The sequence below is a fragment of the Anomalospiza imberbis genome, chromosome Z, assembly GCF_031753505.1.
Source record: "Anomalospiza imberbis isolate Cuckoo-Finch-1a 21T00152 chromosome Z, ASM3175350v1, whole genome shotgun sequence".
Lineage (NCBI taxonomy): Eukaryota > Metazoa > Chordata > Aves > Passeriformes > Viduidae > Anomalospiza > Anomalospiza imberbis.
In genome coordinates this window covers 69,192,420-69,210,968 of record NC_089721.1, presented here as the reverse complement: position 1 = coordinate 69,210,968, position 18,549 = coordinate 69,192,420, and the positions used below count along the sequence as shown (strand labels likewise).

At 41.5% G+C, this 18,549-nt stretch overlaps 1 protein-coding gene across 1 annotated transcript; it reads right to left on the bottom strand.

Annotated features, from left to right (window-relative positions):
• Positions 1-3,074: 3,074 nt before the first annotated feature.
• On the bottom strand, positions 3,075-17,076 carry FKTN (fukutin). The gene is made up of 9 exons (XM_068177153.1): positions 16,883-17,076; positions 15,552-15,611; positions 13,823-14,026; positions 12,103-12,380; positions 11,232-11,364; positions 9,451-9,580; positions 8,206-8,339; positions 7,828-7,955; positions 3,075-4,775 (listed from the first exon to the last, which is right to left on the bottom strand). The coding sequence occupies exons 1-9, from the start codon at positions 16,985-16,987 to the stop codon at positions 4,562-4,564; spliced, it is 1,386 nt and encodes a 461-aa protein (XP_068033254.1). The 5' UTR covers positions 16,988-17,076; the 3' UTR covers positions 3,075-4,561.
• Between the last annotated feature and the right edge of the window lie 1,473 nt (positions 17,077-18,549).

The following is an 18,549-nucleotide window of genomic DNA, read 5'->3' as shown; positions in this document are numbered from 1 at the left end:
AGGGATGGGGAGGAGAATCAGGGGGAAAAAAAGCCTGTAAAACTCATGGATTGAGATAAGAACAGTTCAGTAATGGAAAACAAAGTAAAATACTAACAATGCTGATAACAACAATAACAACAACAATAGTAAAAACAATAATGAGAGAGAGCAAACACCAAAAGTAAGTGGTGGACAGCACAGTTTGCTCACCGCCCATAAATTGATACCCATCCCACCCCCCAGCAGTGATCAGCCCTCCCAGCCAACTGCCCCCCAGTTTATACCTAGAGCATGATATTCTCTGAAACCCTTCGTTTGTTCAGCTCACCTGCCCACTGGTACAGGATGAGAAACAGAAACATCCTTGATTTAGGGTATAAATTACATAGCAACAGCTAAAACACAGGTGTGTTATCAACATTTATTCTCATACTGAATCCAAAATCACAGCAACACACCAGCAACTGAGAGCATTAACTCTGTCCCAGCTGAAATCATGACAATAAAGAAAATTTTTCCCATAGAATGACACCAGATGTCTGGTCAGTCATGGAGGGACCCCTTTCCACATAACACAAATGTATCTTGGCTTCCTAAAATAAAATAATTAATTAAACAACAAAAAAAACCAAACCAAAACAAACAAACAAACAAAAAAAAAAACCCCAAAACCCAACAGCCTGGCCTGGCTTCTGTCTTTACTGGCTGTTCCCTATTTAATCTTCTCCCCCTTTCCAGAAATCCCTCTTCCAGTGCAGCTGAGAAAGGTTGTTACCAAGAGGCAACCAAGCCTGAATGCTGACAATGTGAGATGATTACAGGAGTCCAAAGAGCAAACACACAGATTTTTCAACAGAAAATGCTCCTGCTGCCCCAACTGGCTCCTGAGACACTGCTCTGGACAATGGCAGTGATAAAGAAGGGCCAGTGTCAGCTCAAGGAGAGAGGCCACACAGTTCAACAGTAGGTCCTTGTGGAAGCTGCTTTACTCAAGAGTTTTGACTTTTCTGGCAGGAAGTGGATGCGTGAAAGGTGCTGTAATGATTTGCTTTATGTTAAAAGAGAGCCACTTGGCTTATCCTGGGTTTGAAGTGGAAGGAACAGAAATGGCTGAGCTGAGGAAACACAATGCTATTAAGCAAAGATTATCAGCTGGTGTAAACCCTCTGCTGGTGCCATTTTACCAAAACAGCTGATGTAGATCAGTGAACACAAATACCAGGCACACTTTGATGTCCTTCCACATAATTTCTCAGGTTCCCTTGTTCTGTTCTGCAGTTCAGAGTACAATAGAAACACATGGAGAGGAAGGAGACAAGCCTGAGCAGTGAGGCAGCTGCCCCTGAGCTTCCTGAACTGCTGTGTGAGCTCAGAGAATTCTGCTGGGGAGTAATGAAGGACAGAACCACCATCCCTGGGAGCCACAGCAGTGTGACAGGCAGTCACCTTGAAGGTGTCTGTGTTGTTACACATCTCATTCAACACAATCACAGTGGGCAGTGCCAAGCAGAGACTGGTTTTCTCTGGAGCTGACAGACTTGAGATTTCTAGAGAATTGTAAAGCAGCAAAGGATGCAAGTTGTTTAACACCATCTCCCAGTCTCTGCTTCAACAGCAAGGGCATAACAAGATCAGCTACTACTTTTTCATCTGGACAACAGAGAAAGACAGCCATACTCCCAGGATCTTCTCCTGCCTGCATCAGCACAGTTTTGCCCATCTTCTGTGTCTGAGATTAAAAGAGCAGTGTGGTAGAACAGACATGGGCCCTTCTGTCAGAATATTGCTCCTGGACAGGTGAAAAGTGTCAGCATCTCCCTAAAAGCCTCCCTACCCTGTGCAGCCAAGCACTGTCCATCCCATGATTGTTCTGCAGCCCGTTTGGATCAGACATACCCTTTTTGGAAGAACTGCATTTACCCTTTTGTTGCAAACAATCACATTTTTTTCAAGTGTTCAAGATGCTGCAGTTTTCTCTCATTTCCCATAACAGCATCACTCATAACATGAGCTCCAGTGCCTGATTCCAGAAATAGATCCTTTCTTAAGCTCATATACAAACAGCGATTCCAATTTCCACCTTCTAAAAGCAGGAAGTTGTGGAATACTACAGAATCTTGGAAAATAGGAACTCCCTCCAGTGGGAAGATAGGATTAAGTACAGTCAGTTCTTAACTACAGACAGGTCAGCTTTGGCTGGCGTTTGCCTGATGTGTTCTCAGAGACCCCGAAAGTCACAGGTTTTTCCACATGTTAAATACTCCAGCTTCTATGCAGGTGGATCAATTTGCATTCCTCCCATTTACTTCTATTTCCTACCACCCATGGAAAGGAGCACACATTTCCCTTCCTTTTCTTGTAACCATCTTTTATGGCTTTTGAACATGGCCTTTTATGGTCCCTTCTCTTCAGTCAATGCTATTCAATCTTTCCTTGCCATTATTCTGGAGCTTTGATCACTTTTCCGTCTTAAACAGCTGCACATACATAATGTGAAAAATCTTGTTTGCTACAGGAAAGCCAAGGGACTTCACATGTGATTGCTTAAGACCATTAGGAGAATTTAGGAATTACCCTCCTCTCCAGAGCACTTCCAAAATGAAGGCAGTTAGTAAGTTAAGAAGGTAACACAGAATTAAGAATCCATTTCAGATGAGGCAATTCAGGAGAACCCAAGAGGAAGCACACCTCAATCTGGCTGTTTCTGTGGGAATGCCAAGGCTTCAGCCTCATGATGTGCCTTGGAAGAGCAGCAGTTCCATGATGTTCACACCACTCCTGGGCATCTAATCTGCATCCAAGCAGGAAATCTGTGGCCAGAGCACTGCACAGAGTGTGACAGGAGATGTGCAATGTGCAATCTCTCTGTGCAGCTGAAGGATCCTTTCTCCTAATTGTGGGCTTCTGCTTTATTCAGAGCATCTTTATTGTATCCAAGTATTTTTATTAAAAAATAAATGCTCAAAGACAGGCAGTCAATAAGCAGTGTAAGAAACATTTCAGGACTTTCCTCTATGCATTATGTCATGGTAATTGCAATGAAGTGTGTTAAATGCTGCCCAAGATGACAAAACAAAGGAAGAAACAGCATCTCAAGCTGCAAATTAGACTCTCCTTTTAATCAGTGTTAAATATACACTTTTATCTTCTTAAGAGAAAACACTTTAACCTGAAGAATACCTTACAGGTATCATCAACTGTTCAAGACATCCTCCCTTTCAGGGACATGTATTTGTTTCATTAGTCTTTTCATCTACAAAGTCAAAAATTTGACAGATTATAATTTTCTGAGAGCAGCTTTTCTTTCACTCTTAAACATTTATCACATCTGAGAAACTCACAGGCTTACTGCATGTTATTACACCAAGAAGTTCAGGACAACAGAGTTATGAACATGGAAACCACATGGAAACCACAAGGACATTCACCTTTTTTTTTCCATTTTAAGGAAAAGGTACAAAAAAATTATACCTGAGAAATTATCCCCTATGATGTCATGGTTACTTTAGCAAGTGAATGGTGTTAGCAGGATTTTAAATCTCTCTTCTTAACCAGGCAGAGCAAAGTTACCATCCAATTGAAGAGCCAGCCTGACAAGTTGTTGCCAGAAGCTGAACAATTTACTCCAGTGTTTCAGTGGCAGGAGAAACTGAAACTGAGAGGACTGGCAGGATTGCTGCTGCAAATTTGATGGAACAGTTGGTATTTGTACACATTTCTCCTTTCCCTTAAAGAGAAGCCTCTGTTCTGTGAAACAGAAAACTATGAATAACCCCCATTTCTATCTACTTGCAGGAAAGCAGGAATAGCTGTAATTTGCTAAAAACCAGTAAAACATTTTACATGGAGAACACAAGCACCGGGACATTAAAAACAAAATTTTATTTCTTTTCATGGGGAAGCCATCCCAGCAGCATGCACCTTCACATTCTTGAAGAGGAAAAGGACAAATTGAAAAATGTTCAATGTCAGTAGTTTCTCCTTCCATTCACTTACGGTTACACCATTACCAGATACCTCCTACATGTAAAGCTGGTGGTCACACAGGTTCTGTGCCATAGAAACATTCCCAAGAGCAACCCTTTGCTCATGGTAGGGATGTACCAGTCTCAAATCAAGCACATTTGAGGTACTCATAACTCTGGTGTTTTGAAGTGAAAGAGTCACAAGATCTCCTTTGAAAAAAGAGGAGCTTCTCTGAGATTTTCCCATCCTAACCTTCTCTCAAGCTTGAGAATTGAACAGTCTGAAGGTCTTGATGATCCCAGGAATGTTGAAGCCACCTAGCCACTGTTTACATTTAAATAGTCAACTGCCCATAAATCCACCACAGTCCTCTCTACTCCCTTTGTGCAGCTTTTTTTTCAGCTTCCCTTCCCTCCAGTTGCTTTCATCTTCTCCTTTAATCATGTGGAAAAAGCACGATGAAGGTGAAGAAAATACCTGTTAAGCAAAGGGAGGTAAATGTCTCCTTAGGGAACACGTGGGGCTTTACAAAGGAAACAGATGTCAATGCCTTTGGGCACTGGGAAATCACAAACTGACAGTTCTGGGGACAGTCTCTGTCAGCAGACAGGGGTCAGTAGAGTTGGATGACATTGTCCCACTCATCAATAGGCCAGACTCCGTTGTCCTGCACATTGAAAGGTGAACTCTTCCAGTCCCATGTCTTCACAGGCACCTTCCACTCCGGGCCGTAGTTGGCCTCCACATACTGCAGGGTTTCACAGGGCACGTGGACCTTGAGTTCCACAAATTCAGTCCAGCACAGAGTAAACTTGGGAAAGAGATACCTGTGCCAGAACAAAAGGGTATGGTCACTGGCAAAAGGCTAGAATGCACCTCTTAGTAAGTTCAAGGAGAAAGCAAGCAATTGCAGCCAGTGGTCATGTTACATTTATACTGGTTTTTCTCTCCACACTAGACAAGGGGGTTATCAACAGTAACTAGTGAACATTTTCTTCATGTGCTTAGGAAGGAGAATTCCTAATTCTTTTGTTGCTTGTACTCACATCATTCTGCCACCTATAGGTTAGTCCCTGCCTCTGCTTTGCCTGTTACAAATGGGATTTCACAGTCACCCCCCTTTTAGAAAGGTGAGGGTGGTACATGCTTACAGCAGTGGCAGTTCACAGGCAAATTTCACAGCTTGACCAGAATGATATCGAGGTGTTAAACAATACCAAAGTCTACCCGCTATTCCTGCAGAGGATCACTCCCACTTCTGAAGTTCTGAAGACTTCCACACGAAAAAAAACTAAAAAAGAGATCATAAAATTCCTTTTCACAAGTTAAAATGAAGCCATAAGCACTTCGTCCTTTTAAAAATGATTTGTACATTTGTATGATGAACTAGAACTGCCCCCTCCATCTTCTTGCAAGCATGAAGTTAATTTCATTTCTGAGCTCTCAGCAAACAATATGAGTAAATAAAACAATTGTGCTTCATGCCTTAAGTGGAGGGAAAGAACAAAGTGATCAAGCATTTTCTGGATATATGTCGAGAGACTGCTGATTAAACCAAACTCTTATACAAAGTCCTCTTTGTTAAAAACCTACAGAATTAGCTCACTTTAATGATTAAAGCAAAGAGTGGCGATTTGATTCCCAGACTGTGTTTTTGTAGATACTCATTCTCTGCTGGAGATTGCAAGTGTCCAGTATTAAATTTGCAAACAAAGAAGAAGCCTCAATTGCTGCAACTCCAAGACAGTATCAGGAGGATGCACATGCTTGTGTCTGGAATGCTGAGGAAGTGTTTGTGCACGTGGAAAAGCAAACCACACAGCCAGGCTGTGAGGGTTAGAAATCAGCTCTCCAAGGAAACAGAGTCTAAAAATGACTATGAGAAATATTTTAGGGACTAAATGAGAAATGTTCTAGTTCTCCACCCTCTAATTTATATGTATAGAAAGTATGTCTGTGCAAATATTTAGCTTTCTGAAGAAAACACCTTCTACCTTTCAGTTTTAATCTTAGAAAAGAACTTTTACCCTTCTCTGTGATGACCCAGTAGCAATCAACAACTCTTCTGACACTATAATTCCTTTAAAATTGTTAGAGTGGATTTAGGATTCAGCATGAGCAAGCAATCACTTCTCTTCTGACTGACCTTCTCACTTTTGTCTTCCTCCAAAATTCTGGCACGGCTGGAGATTAAGCAGAATTGAGGGTCATTCTGGTGTTGCACACAGTCAGATTAAGCATGCCAAGTGCTGTCACGTCTCACAGTAACAAAAGCTGGGTCTCTTTTCTATTTTTGAGGATGTATTTGGAATAACACACGTCTGGAATTACTTGGCTAAGAATTCTAAACAGCTAGAGTTCTGACATGGCTCAAGGCCTTTATGGTGGTAAACAAGCAGTTTTCCTGGTCCTTTTCTGTGTGTATTAAATTAAGAAACACCAGCTCAGAGTTAGAGGCTTGGCTTCCTTGTGATGCTATGCCTAAGCAAAGTTATTACTGAACTAGAAAGCTGCATTTGGAACTTTAAATAAGCTACCACCAAAAATAACTACGAGGCTACAAGAAAAGGAAAGAGTTTTGTGGAAGATGGAGTTCCAAAGGAGCTCTAATATCCAAGGATAAAAAAGCTGGAGTGCAGCACAGGGCCACATTGATCCCCTATTCTCATGTCTTGGACCAGTCATTATCAAAAAAACGGGGGAAAAACATCTCTCGAGTATCCAAGGTTTGATGGAGTTTTGAAGGAGCAGTGTCAACTCCATTGGCATGGAAACAGCCACTGCAATTTAGATGCAACAAGAGCACAAAGAGGAGGAAAGGAATTTATTGGTCAGCTTGCTTTTCAGAATGCGCCACACATGAAAACTGGAACTGCTGATGTATTCTAAAAAAAACCCACTTTGCTATACACACATTTTCTGTGGGGATACTCCTAGAGGTCTTTCTTTTGTCTGCTTCTAAATGTGCCTTTTGAAGCTGGTTATCAAAATATCTTTCCCAGTCTTTCTTTATCACTTCAGGACAAAGATAACTAAGACAAGGATTTGGACATTATCTCCAACTGGATGACAGTGCTCACTAAATTTCCATTAGCTAAATACAAACAAATATATTTCAGGTAAAATATAAAAGATAATGAAATCCTATAGAAGCCTACAAGGTTTTCAACTAGTCTGCAGCTATCTCCTTCTGAGTGAAGGTGTGTGATTGAAAGAAATAAATCTAATTATCAAAACCTATATTCAGTTTGCTAAATTGATTGGGATTAAATCATCAAATCATTAAATTAAATAATTAAATCATTGCTGATTTAATACTGAAAGTTGTGAAACAAGAAACATAGGATCCTATCCAAAATTCTATTTTCAGAACATGAATGGTAAGGCCTGCAGGAATTGTCTGTGTTGCTGTCACAACTCAGTATTGCTACCTCAAAATCCCAAATTGTGGGCCTTTCTGTGAAAGGAGAGTTGAGGCTTTTTGCCATAATACTTCCTCATCAATACAGATGCCTAAGGATTAATGTTCTACCACAAAATTAGACTGTGCAATAAACACTGTTTCAGAGACTTTTTCTCATCTTGGGTGTTTATGTAACTGGGGGCCTGTCACAGTCAGATAAGATCTGCTTGATATACGACAAGCCAGCCCTGCTTTTGATATCACAAGAGATCTGACATTTACTCTATAGCAAGGCACAGGACTCTTCTCTCTCTGCTTCACTGGTCTCAGAGTGCAGAATGTCCACTGATTCCCCTCTGACATCCATATTTCCACAAAGAGCACAGGCTTTGCCAGGCAACAGCACACAAAATGCCATCAGTAAACTCTAGCTTGTTCCATTTCTTTCCTACTAGTGGTACAAATCCAGTTCTTACTTAAATTTCTTGCCCGATTTGGCCTGAGTTCCTCCATTCCATATGTGGTCATCCTCTTCATAGAAGAAAAAAATGTCAAGTTTCACATCATCTTCTCCCTGAAAAGAGAGTTCCAAGCTGTCTTCCACCTGAAAGACAAAAATGCACACTTGTGTATACACATAAAATACAAAAAAAAATACACATAAAAATACAAAGCAACTTATGTCAGCAGAAAACAAATTGATTTTCATCACATACACAGGGTGACTTCTAACTGAAGAAAACACAGTAACTCTGCATTACTTTTGAATTTTATTAAACACTTCTGCAACTGAAGTCAAAGTTACAAATCTACAGAAATACATACATGAAGTAAAATGTTCATTTTCCATGTACCTTGCCAAATTTGTGCTTCAGTGGCAACCCTGCTTTCTGAAAGGCTGGAATGATATCTGCTCTGTAGTCCCTTATAAAGATTCCCAAATCCACGTCTTTGCTGTGAGGAATGACATTGCACTGCCTATACCAGCCTGAGGAAAAAAAAAAGCAGAAAAATCCCAAACTAGTTAAATTCAGGAACATGAATTCAACAGAAATAAAGCAACACATAAATGAACTGTCCTAAGATCACCAGGCAAAAGTCTTTGACTTTTGAGGCCATAAACAAGACTTCTGCCTTTTTTTAGTATGGGATGAATCACATCAAAGGAAACAAGTATTACTGCACTTAGAGTCATCTCTCTCCCTTCAGAAAGCCAAGAATGCAAGAGAAAATTAAGATAATGTGTCTTTAGTGTCCAAATTTAAATGCATTTATATATTTAAATATTAAAATCCTTTATGTGGGACCAAATCTAATCAGCAGTTAACAGCTACAGGGCCACAGCTGTGCTTCTGATTTGCAACTATTGTTTTATACTGCATCCCAGATGTTAATCATCTTTCAATCACCACTGCAAAGCAGAAAGACACAAAGTAGGACATCCTTTTGTCTGTTTCATTAAGACATCTTTTAGTAACTATTCACTCAGAAAATTATATTCCCTAGGATTAAATAAATACAAGGCAAATGTGAACACATGAGCCTTCACTAAGTGTTTCAGTAACAAAAGAATCCTCACCAGTGATAACACACTTATACCTTCAGCAGAACTGGAAACTTGCATTACCTAATTTAAAGGATTGTAATTTTATTAAAAGTTTGTTTTGAAAGAAAATAAATTAATGTAAACTTTATTTTAGAAGTCAGTGACAAGCATCTAATTGCATGGGAAGAAAACAGGGTTAGAGTGTACTTGGACAGCAGAACAACGTGCTCATCACTGTATTTTCCAACTGGCACTTCAGTGAATTCCAAGTCACACAAATTAGGGAACTGTTGATTTTCTCCTAGCAGGGATGAATACAACACAGGTAATTCCTAACAACACTAAATGCTTCACTGGAAATTTGCCCAGCATCTCAGCAGCTCAGGTTTCTAAAGAAAAAGCATTTTTTTTCAGGAGCAAAAAGGCCTATTGCAATACAGTTATAACCTTCCAACTGACTACTTTTGGCCCCTGCTGACATCACAAGCAATGGAGGATGAAGTGTTTAAAGTTTCAGGTGAGTTTAAAAATGCAACACAACACAAATTTTTACCAAGACACGTTCCACTGCTCAGCCAGAACTTCACTCCCAAGTTATTCAGTGTCAGGGCAGCCAGATGAAGCAAGGATTTTGCCTTTTTCCTGAATTCCACTGCGTCAACAGAGGCATCATCAGGATACAGCTGGAAGGCAAGAGTAAGCAAGTTACAGTCAGAGAGCAAACTTGTCCCTTCATTTTTTTCAGTGTCCTAGGGGAAAATGACCTTAAAAAAATTACTTAACTAATACCTGGGCTAACATCTGTTTTTACATACACAGTCCATTTTCAGAACATGCACTAGAATGACAAGTGGAAATTAAAACTCTGAATCATCAACCTTCCTTTTTTTTTTTTTCCTAACCATCAGAATGAAAATTCACAGTAGACTAGAATAAGAAAATATGTATTAGACACTGATTCTCAGCACTTGGCAGCAACACGGGTGAGCCCTTGTTTTGCACATGCTGAAGTCAGATCCTGGAGTCCAAGGAGAACACGGGGACAGAATCAGTCCCTGCCAGCACATCAAGGCTTTTCCAACATCCAGAACTCTACAATTAATTTATTTGGCGCCACCAAGTGTCAAAATTGGGTGTTGAGTTTTAAGGAGAATTGCCAAGAAGAAACAGTGTGAACACAAAAATCTTCCAGACAGAACTGTGGCAAGGTCTGCTGTCCATGCACAGCCAAAATCAACTCGAGAGGCTGGGCAAACATTACCAATTCAAACAAAGGAACGCTCGGCTTTGTGATGGATTTCTTTAAGAGCTCTTGGGCCACAAGCAGCCAAAATGAACTTTTCAAAACAGGTGTCAGCTGCTTGTCTCAGTGTTAAAGCTCCAGCAAAGTTCAATAAACGTGTAGGGGCACATTTTCTCTGCCTGTGGTTATTTCTGCCTGGAGGCTGAAGTGGATTATATTTTTCTGTCTTCCATATGTGAAGGGACAACACGTAGATGCCCTTGTGACATTCCTACTACCCAAATAAGGATCTACAGCCCACTAGAGTGAACAGGAGTGGTTCTCCCTTTCCCAACACCTGAATGACTGAAGATTGGAGCCTCCACTGCCCTTTTTTCCCCTTCCATGAACTCAGAGATGGCTCAGATTCAGTGGCCTGACTGACTCTGTAGTCTTAACTGTGAACCCTTGATCACTTTAAAACTCATGTCCTTTCCAAGTTAGGACAGAATGCCCCCCACACTGCAGTGAAGACATTTTTATCTGCTAAATCAAGCAGCAAAATTCTAAAAATAATGCTCTGAATAATGGTGAAAACGTTAGCTTACACAGTCAGAAAAGCAATTAAATCAGTCACTTCGAAATGTGACCATTTCAGATAAGCCAAATGAGGAACCTTGAACTGCAGGACATGGTTCAAAAAATGTAAAATTAAACACTTCTCAGAAGTGTGAGGATTTCCATAAGGAAAGTTTTCAGCCATGAAGATACACAAGTTTTATTTGTTTATCTAATAAAACAAGTTAGTTTTATTTACATAAGAACCATTTATCAGTAAGGGTGTGTAAGAACTATGGATATGTTGGTTCCCTCTTGGAAAAAAAATGTGTTTGCAAGTAAAAAAACAAAAAAGGCCATGATCTTCAGGTAAAGTTTTGATTTCATTACCACTTAGTAAGACCTGTGGAATGAGAATCAATGGGTCTATTTAGATTTGTGCATGTGAACAGTCCCATTTAGGTTAAAAAAACCCCAGTAAACTGTTCTTAGGTTTGGGTCAACCAGTGAAAACATACATTTCATCTCAGAGATGCCACGCAGTTACCACTAACCTGAAAGAAAGCCTGAGCTTCTCTGTACCTACATTCAAGAAATCTAGAGTGGGACATCTCCTCTAGAAAACTGGACGGATTTTTTGGAATTTGAACTTTTAAGTCATCAATGGAAACAAGAAGAAGTTCTGGCCTGCATGGAAAGAAAGATAATGTATTACCCAATTTAATTCCATTACAAACCACATGGCACTTACATATATATAACTCAGGTTATAATCTTAATGCACACTACTGGCAGTGATCCCTCTGTCCAAATACAGCCAAAAAAACAATTATAAATGAAAAAAAGCAACAAGAGCTTCACCAAATTCGTCATACGTTTCAAAACTTTGTTTAGAAAGAATTCCTACACCTCCAAACTCCAGGCTGGTTTGTCAGATCACTGATTCCTTTACTGACTCATGACTTGAATTTGTTCATTGCATCTTAAAATTCAGGCTATTTGGTTGTCTAAGTACAGGATGCACTTCAGAATCAAATTTTACTCTGTACTTTGAGGCTACTTGCTTCTAAAAATTAAAAACTATTCAGCCTTCATAATGATTGAAGTGGGATTATTTAATAGCTTACACAGTTTACTTCCAACATTTAGGCACATAACTCATACAGATTCCATGTTTTAAAAGGATGAAAGAACAGGATCAAATTAATGGAAAAAGTTAAAGAGATTTATTTTGATGTGTGAAATGTCTCGATATTTTTCTCATTTTCTCAGAAACAATGTTCTCAAAGCCTGCACTTTGGGGTCTGACTCATACCTGAGCTGAATTTTAGGACCTGACTACAGGAAAGAGAGTAGTTTTACACACAGAGGAAGCAATTTTGGGAGTGCCATGATGGCTTTCTCCTCCCCTTGTTGTGAACTCACTTTTCATATGCCCCAGGATAGCGACCAAAGTGGAGTTTCCGGAAAGGGACAAACTTTCTGTCCATGTGTTGCTTGAGTCTCAGGGGGCCATGCCAGAGGAAATTGCCACTCCTCTCATAGAAGACCACCAGGTGAATGGCATGGGATGCCAGCTTGAATATGTAGTGCAAGGGAATTTCCATCCCAGACAAGTCATCCATCCCATCCAAGCGGGGGTCCTTGTTTATAATCTTTAGCCACTGGAACCCCATCTTCTCAGCAGTTCTAAAAAGGCCCACCTGAAAATGAGGAAGACAGGAGACAGAGCAGGTTAAAGATTAGAAAAACAAAATTGAAAGCTAAATGCTTATTATTAACTCACACCATTCCTCATTTTCATTTTTTAATCAGGCTTAACCACAAATGAGTCAAAAATCTCTAAGAGCCTGAACACCAGCAGGCTTCCAACCACCTTCTTTTCTTGTCTTAAATTTTCAAACTACAAAATAAAACAACAAATAAATGTTGCAAACCATGCTTGGATTAGGTTTGATCCTTGCCATAGCACCCTACCCTGCACTCTCAAACTATTCTCTAAATCTGTTCATCTGCCAAATCTGGTGTTCTTAAGTCCTTGAATAACAATGTCACTAACACAAAAATGATTAGTCCAAAACCTTCTTTTGTGGGGCAAACCAAACACTGAGCACTCCTCTCAGGCTTTCATAGTTCTACAAAGAAAGGGAATTAAATTCTGATTGATTTGAAGAAAAAAAACCAATCAGCATCTGAAGATGCTTCAATTTCCCCCCTTGAAATGTTTTGCATGAGCTTATCAGCTTCTCCTCTGAATGATACAGAAATTATCACTGAGACACAAAGCAATGGGAAAATGGATTTATCTCAATGCGCTCCCATACAACTTTACTCTTGGTTTCTTGAATTCCTTCACACCTATGGGTTAAACAGCTGCCTGATCAGGCCCAGAGTCACACCCTGCTTCACTCAAGTTCTTCAGTGAAATAGTCATTGATCATTTCAGTTCCCTGCTCTTTCTAATAAAACAAAAAGAAAGAAAATCTTAAAAAGAAAAAGAAGAAGAAAAAAGCTGTTTGTCACTGGTATCTTAAGTCTGTAGGAATTAATCTAATAAATATTTCCTGATTACACTTAATTGATGAAATAATATTGGATTTAAATTTGCCCTTCCTCACATGCTACACCTCTATTTTTAACACATCCATTAAAAAATGTCCTAACATCACAGAGAAGCAGAGATACCATTAAATATCTCCAACTCATTAGGTGGAATGGTATTAATTACAAGGATGTGCTAAAAGAAGTGTAAACCAGCAGACTATGATAATATTTCGAGACTTGTCACACCAATAACTGCATTTCCTTCTGTATGAGTCCTCAAACTCCAGATTTATAAAAGATACACCTACATTACAGGCTTAAGGTTCTCCTCCTTCCTTTCTAACTGACCTTTCTTTCCTTTCTGACTACCAGTGGTTTTTTCTAATACTGCAGACAGCTTCTAAAAAGCTTCAGCTATAAATTACTCCTAATGTATCCAGGCTAGTAAACGGGCAACTTCGACTTTCAAACAAAGCTTCCTCTGCCTACAATATTAGCACCACATGAATTCAGATACAAACATGAAAGCATTAAGTGACAACATCAAAGAGCAGCTGAATGCATTAAAATACAGAAATGTAAACAGAAAAGATGCACTTACATCATGTTTCCATGTTTTGTCTAGTAGTGCAAAGGTAGTGAAGTCTCTTGGAGCACAGAAGTATTTGCATTCTGGGCTGGGGCCATCCGGAGAGCTTCTGATCTGCTCAATGTCTTTATCAACCAGTCCCAGAATCAAAGGATCAATCAAATACACTGGAATATTGTGACTGGATATTAATCCTAGGAACTTCCTAACCACGTGCTGTTTGGCAGAGGACAGAAAGACCATCTTTGCATTAAAATTCTTTGACAGAAAGAAACCCCAGTCCACTGAAAGAAGGAAATCTTATCTCCCAATACATCCTCTGAGTGTACACTTCACTTCCACAAACAATTTGAATTCTGGTCTACCGAGGGCACTCAACATAGCATAAGGAGTAAAAAAGCTGCAGCAAGAATGTTCTGTGCCTAATGCAAGGGGTTATTAACTTGATTCAGTGGAGAGCATTAATCAAGCACATTTAAATGTCCATGGCACACAGAAACCACTTACAGCAGCCACAGTCACCCTACCACTTAAATGTATTCAACTGTAACATTTTCATTTAATGATTTTAAAGCTCTGACTTCAGAGAGATGTGAAAACACAAGGTCAGGATGTGGGTCAACAACAGAGTTTCGGTAGCAGCATTACCTGTGTGCTACAGGAAGAAGCAAGGCCACTCTCATAGTGATTTCAGCTACAGAGAGCTGAAACGTGAGTGATGTGCTCCTATTACTTCTGTGACTAAAACTGGCACACCAGAATGATGAACAGGAAAAAATCTGTGACAGTGACACCTCACACCTGGTAGGCACCTCCAAGGGGTGTCACCTCCAAGAACAGCAAGGCATGCCTGGCACAAGCAAGCAGTCCACAGAACAGTTGGTCTGGATTTTTTCCAGGGACAGCTCCTAGCCAGAGCACCTTCCCTCTTGCTCAGCAGAAACCAGGCCTTTAAATGGCCATTCTGCTAATTAGCAACATTATCATGTTGCATCCAAACCGAAAGGCAGCCAGCTCCCAGCACATCCTTCTCCTTAACCATCTGTGCTGTTTTTTCCACTGGGAGATCAGTTAACAAAAAGTCTTCTGTAAAACTGTTTCCAAACAAATCCTAACTACAAATATGATAGGGGACCTTCTGGCTCCCCAGGGTGGGTGTTTTTTGGTTGCATTCAAGCTTGCAAGCCTGAAGCAAGACACAACAAATATCCCATTTCAAGCACCTAACAGCACTCCCAGCACTGGTCATGAGGGCTGGAATGCAGCAGCTGATGAATGCTGAAATGTGACATTTTCCTGAGCTTTACAACCCAGCACAAACAGGTAACAGAACAGTGACCAGCAGGTTAAACAGCTGGAGTGGGCAAAGGAGGACTGTGTGACCCAGCACCTTCTCAGAAGCTGCATGGCAGACCAGCCAATCTGTTCAACACCCAGCCTGAAAGGACATAAAACCCTGGATCAATATTTCTGTCTCAGAAAGAACAAGTGTTTCTTCCTGAAACATTAACAACGCATCCGATCACTGCATTGGCAAAGGCTGTGAAGCTCTTTCTCATTTTACTTTACACTGATGTTTTGATACTCTCTTTACTGAACAAAGTTACAAAGTGAATCTCTTCATCCTTCAAAGCAGAAAGCGCCCAGTGAAGAGTGAGGAGAGCTGGACCCTGAATTTGAAGTTCCAAGTGAGTTCTGAGATTTGTGGAAGAGCTGTATGAACCAGTGACACTGTACATACCCATCTAGTGCTGCCTTGGCCTGACTGGCTTCCTCTGACTTTGGAAAAAGCTGCTCCATTCTATTAAAAAAACCAAAACAAAACAAAACAAAAAGAAGGGAAGGGAGAAATAAGAGGAAAAATCCCAAAGTTTCAGTTGAATCCTTGTTTTCTTAACATTACATTCAGGGGCATTTATGTACTTTATGGTTATGGCTGGGGTTATGCCTCTGGTCACGCAGCTACAATGCTGAATGTGAAATCATAAACAACTGCTGTGGCTTAAATATATTTAGAAGGACAACCCAAGCCTCAGGGACCTCCAAACATATAAGCATTGAGTGGTGAGGCCTCGGGTTTCCAAGCCAATGTGCCAGCAAACGTAAAATAGGAGGATGACAAACCCTGTCAGGCAAATACCACAAGGGCAGGAACAGCGGGACTGTGCCTCAGTCTTTCCAGGTGTAATCCTACACAATTCAATTTTAAGGACAGCATTTCCACGTGAGAGGGTCAAGGCAGCTCGTGGCTCAGCTTTTGGCTTTTCAAAAGCACAAGGAATTCTCAGTTGTTGTTTAAAAATCAGAATCGGTGAGAAAGTTGAAGGTTGCAGCACCAGCTGTCACTGACGCTGCCTGCACTTAATAAGGAAAGAAAAGCCAAAAAACAACTCAAGGCACCTTGAAATCTGCACGGATCTTCCATAAAAATAAAGGGACTTCCTTTGTTGTATCAGAGTTGCAACTGTAAACTAAGAACCACCACAGGATTTAATTTACAGTAACATTAACTTCTTTAGCTGTTGCAGAATATCATTCTGGCCTGGACGTTCCAGGTCAGGTATAAAAAGCGGCACAAACAGCATTCCAGGTACAAAAGCAGGATTTAAACTGTGACATCCAGCACTTTAGGAGCATTGAGTCACAAAACCCTTAAGACGACCGCAGAAAAAGTTGGGATTTCTCTCCGCCATAGCAGTGTTGGAAAACCAGCAGCCAGCAGATGCTGCCTCCCTTCAGCAGAGCCCTCAGACAGAGCTCGGTGCGGCTCCGGTGGCAACAGAAGTCACCGAACAACGAGAGCTGAGGGTTAAAAGCCGTAGCAGCTGGGTGCTGGCGGGGGCATCATTCCCTCCGGGAGAAATCGGATGGCCCTGGCTGACACAGTGACTTGGATACCAGGCTGGGAACTCAAACCCGACTGTACCCCAGCCACCGGACACCGGCCTGGGCTCCCCGCCCGCCCCGCGGCACTCGGAGCCGCTCCAAGGAATCCCGGGGCGGGATTGACGCCCACACAGCGCTCCGCCGGGAAACGCGGGCAGGCGCCGGGCAGCGCGCTTCCTCTCTCACCTTCTGCGACAGGTAGAACTTGTAATAGCACAGCTGGAAGAGCAGGAAAACCAGGCTGGTCAGCGACAGGAGCGCCAGGACCACGTTCCTGTTGATTTTCTGCATCAGCCCCGGGGCGCTCCGGGAGCCGCTGCCCGGCCGCCCTCACCGCGATGCGGCTTCAGGCCGGAAAGCGCGGCCGCAAAGCGCCGCCCGCCGTCGTAAAACACACCCCCCCCCCCCCCCCCGCTGTCGCAAACCCTCCCTCACGGGGGTCTCTCACCCACCACGAACCCCCCAAACCCCCCAAAACGGGGCGGCGGTAAAACGACACAGCGAGAGACACACAGGGTTGCAGATTTCTGTATTAGTACAAAACATCGCGTCACACGGGGACGGCACCCCCCCTTCCCCACTCCCCTCCATGGCGGGGGGCGCCGGGCAGGGACCCCGCGGTGCGGTCCAGGGATGTTCGGGATCACCGGGAACTGCTCCGACGGAAACCCACGGCCAGGCTGGCCCTGCCACAGGACACCCAAAAATAGCGACGCAGGAGCACGACATCCACACAAGTCACGGTCAGCGTCCATCCAACACCCCGCACGCCTCAAAATAAAATCACGGACAAGCCCAACACACTCCCAGGTGGCTCCACCGGTCTCCGTATGAAACGTGCGAGGAGTGAGGAAACGGGATTTGTACACTAGACTCTGCTTTTCCTGCATTTCTAAGAAATGAACTTGCCACCTCTGCTCTGCCTGTTTGGTAGTTGCAGAAGCATTTATATCCCCGGGATGGTTTGTTGCTTTTTTTGGTGTAGGTGTGTTTTGTGGTTTTTATTCTTTTTTTTTTTTTTTTTTTTTTTTTTTTTTTAATTATCCTGTCTGACACTGACATCCCTAGCTGCAGTTAACACAGTTCTTAGTTTTCCACAGGACAATGGCAGCTATGCTCATCTGATGTATCAATACCTCAAGGAAAACCTTCAGTTCCTCAAAAGTCAGGCTTTCGGAGTTAAAATAACTTCAGAATACTGGCAATCAGTACTTTAAAAGAAAGAAAAAAAAAAAAAAAAAACGAAAGTAAAACTTAAGCATCTCCTTTTGGTCATAGAGCAGAAAACTGCTTTGCAACCACGCAGTATTGGCTCCAGAGTAAATAAGCCTGGTGGACTGAACTGCAGACCTTCAGAAAATCTGATCCACTGCCAAAGAGCCACCCCTCTCCAATCCCAGTCCAGCTACAGACACAAACTGTACACCAAGTGCAAGAAAAAACATCACTGGGAGCAGTGTGGTGTTGTTCATCTTCCTATGATGATGGGTGCTAGAGAAACACTAGTTCAGAAAAAACAGTCTAAAAAAAAACATCTAAAGTGCTTAAGGCAATTCTTCATATCCCCATTTACTAAAAACAATTGGACTAGATGTTAGCAGCAAAAATTTGACATCTGTGCAAACTATTATATAACAAAACCATCCTTTTAAGGGTAAAAAGTCACATGGTAAGGTTCACCTGGGACATCAGTTACACCAGAACTTGCGAGTCACAAGTCACAGTATGAAACACTCCCAAGCTGTCCTCTAACTAACTGTTAAAAGAAAAATTACATTTTTACATTGGTGCATATGAAAATCACCCTGCAGGTTACACTACACACCTTGCTAAAAAGGGGAAAATAAAAAGAA

Bases quoted from the DNA above. Each gene is read 5' to 3' on its own strand.
- FKTN (XM_068177153.1), bottom strand. From the start codon at position 16,987: ATGCAGAAAATCAACAGGAACGTGGTCCTGGCGCTCCTGTCGCTGACC. The intron at 11,365-12,102 runs GTGAGTTCACAA...CTTTCCATGCAG, and splicing joins TATCCTGGGGCATATGAAAA to GCCAGAACTTCTTCTTGTTT. The intron at 9,581-11,231 runs GTTAGTGGTAAC...CTTGCCTTCCAG, and splicing joins AAGCTCAGGCTTTCTTTCAG to CTGTATCCTGATGATGCCTC.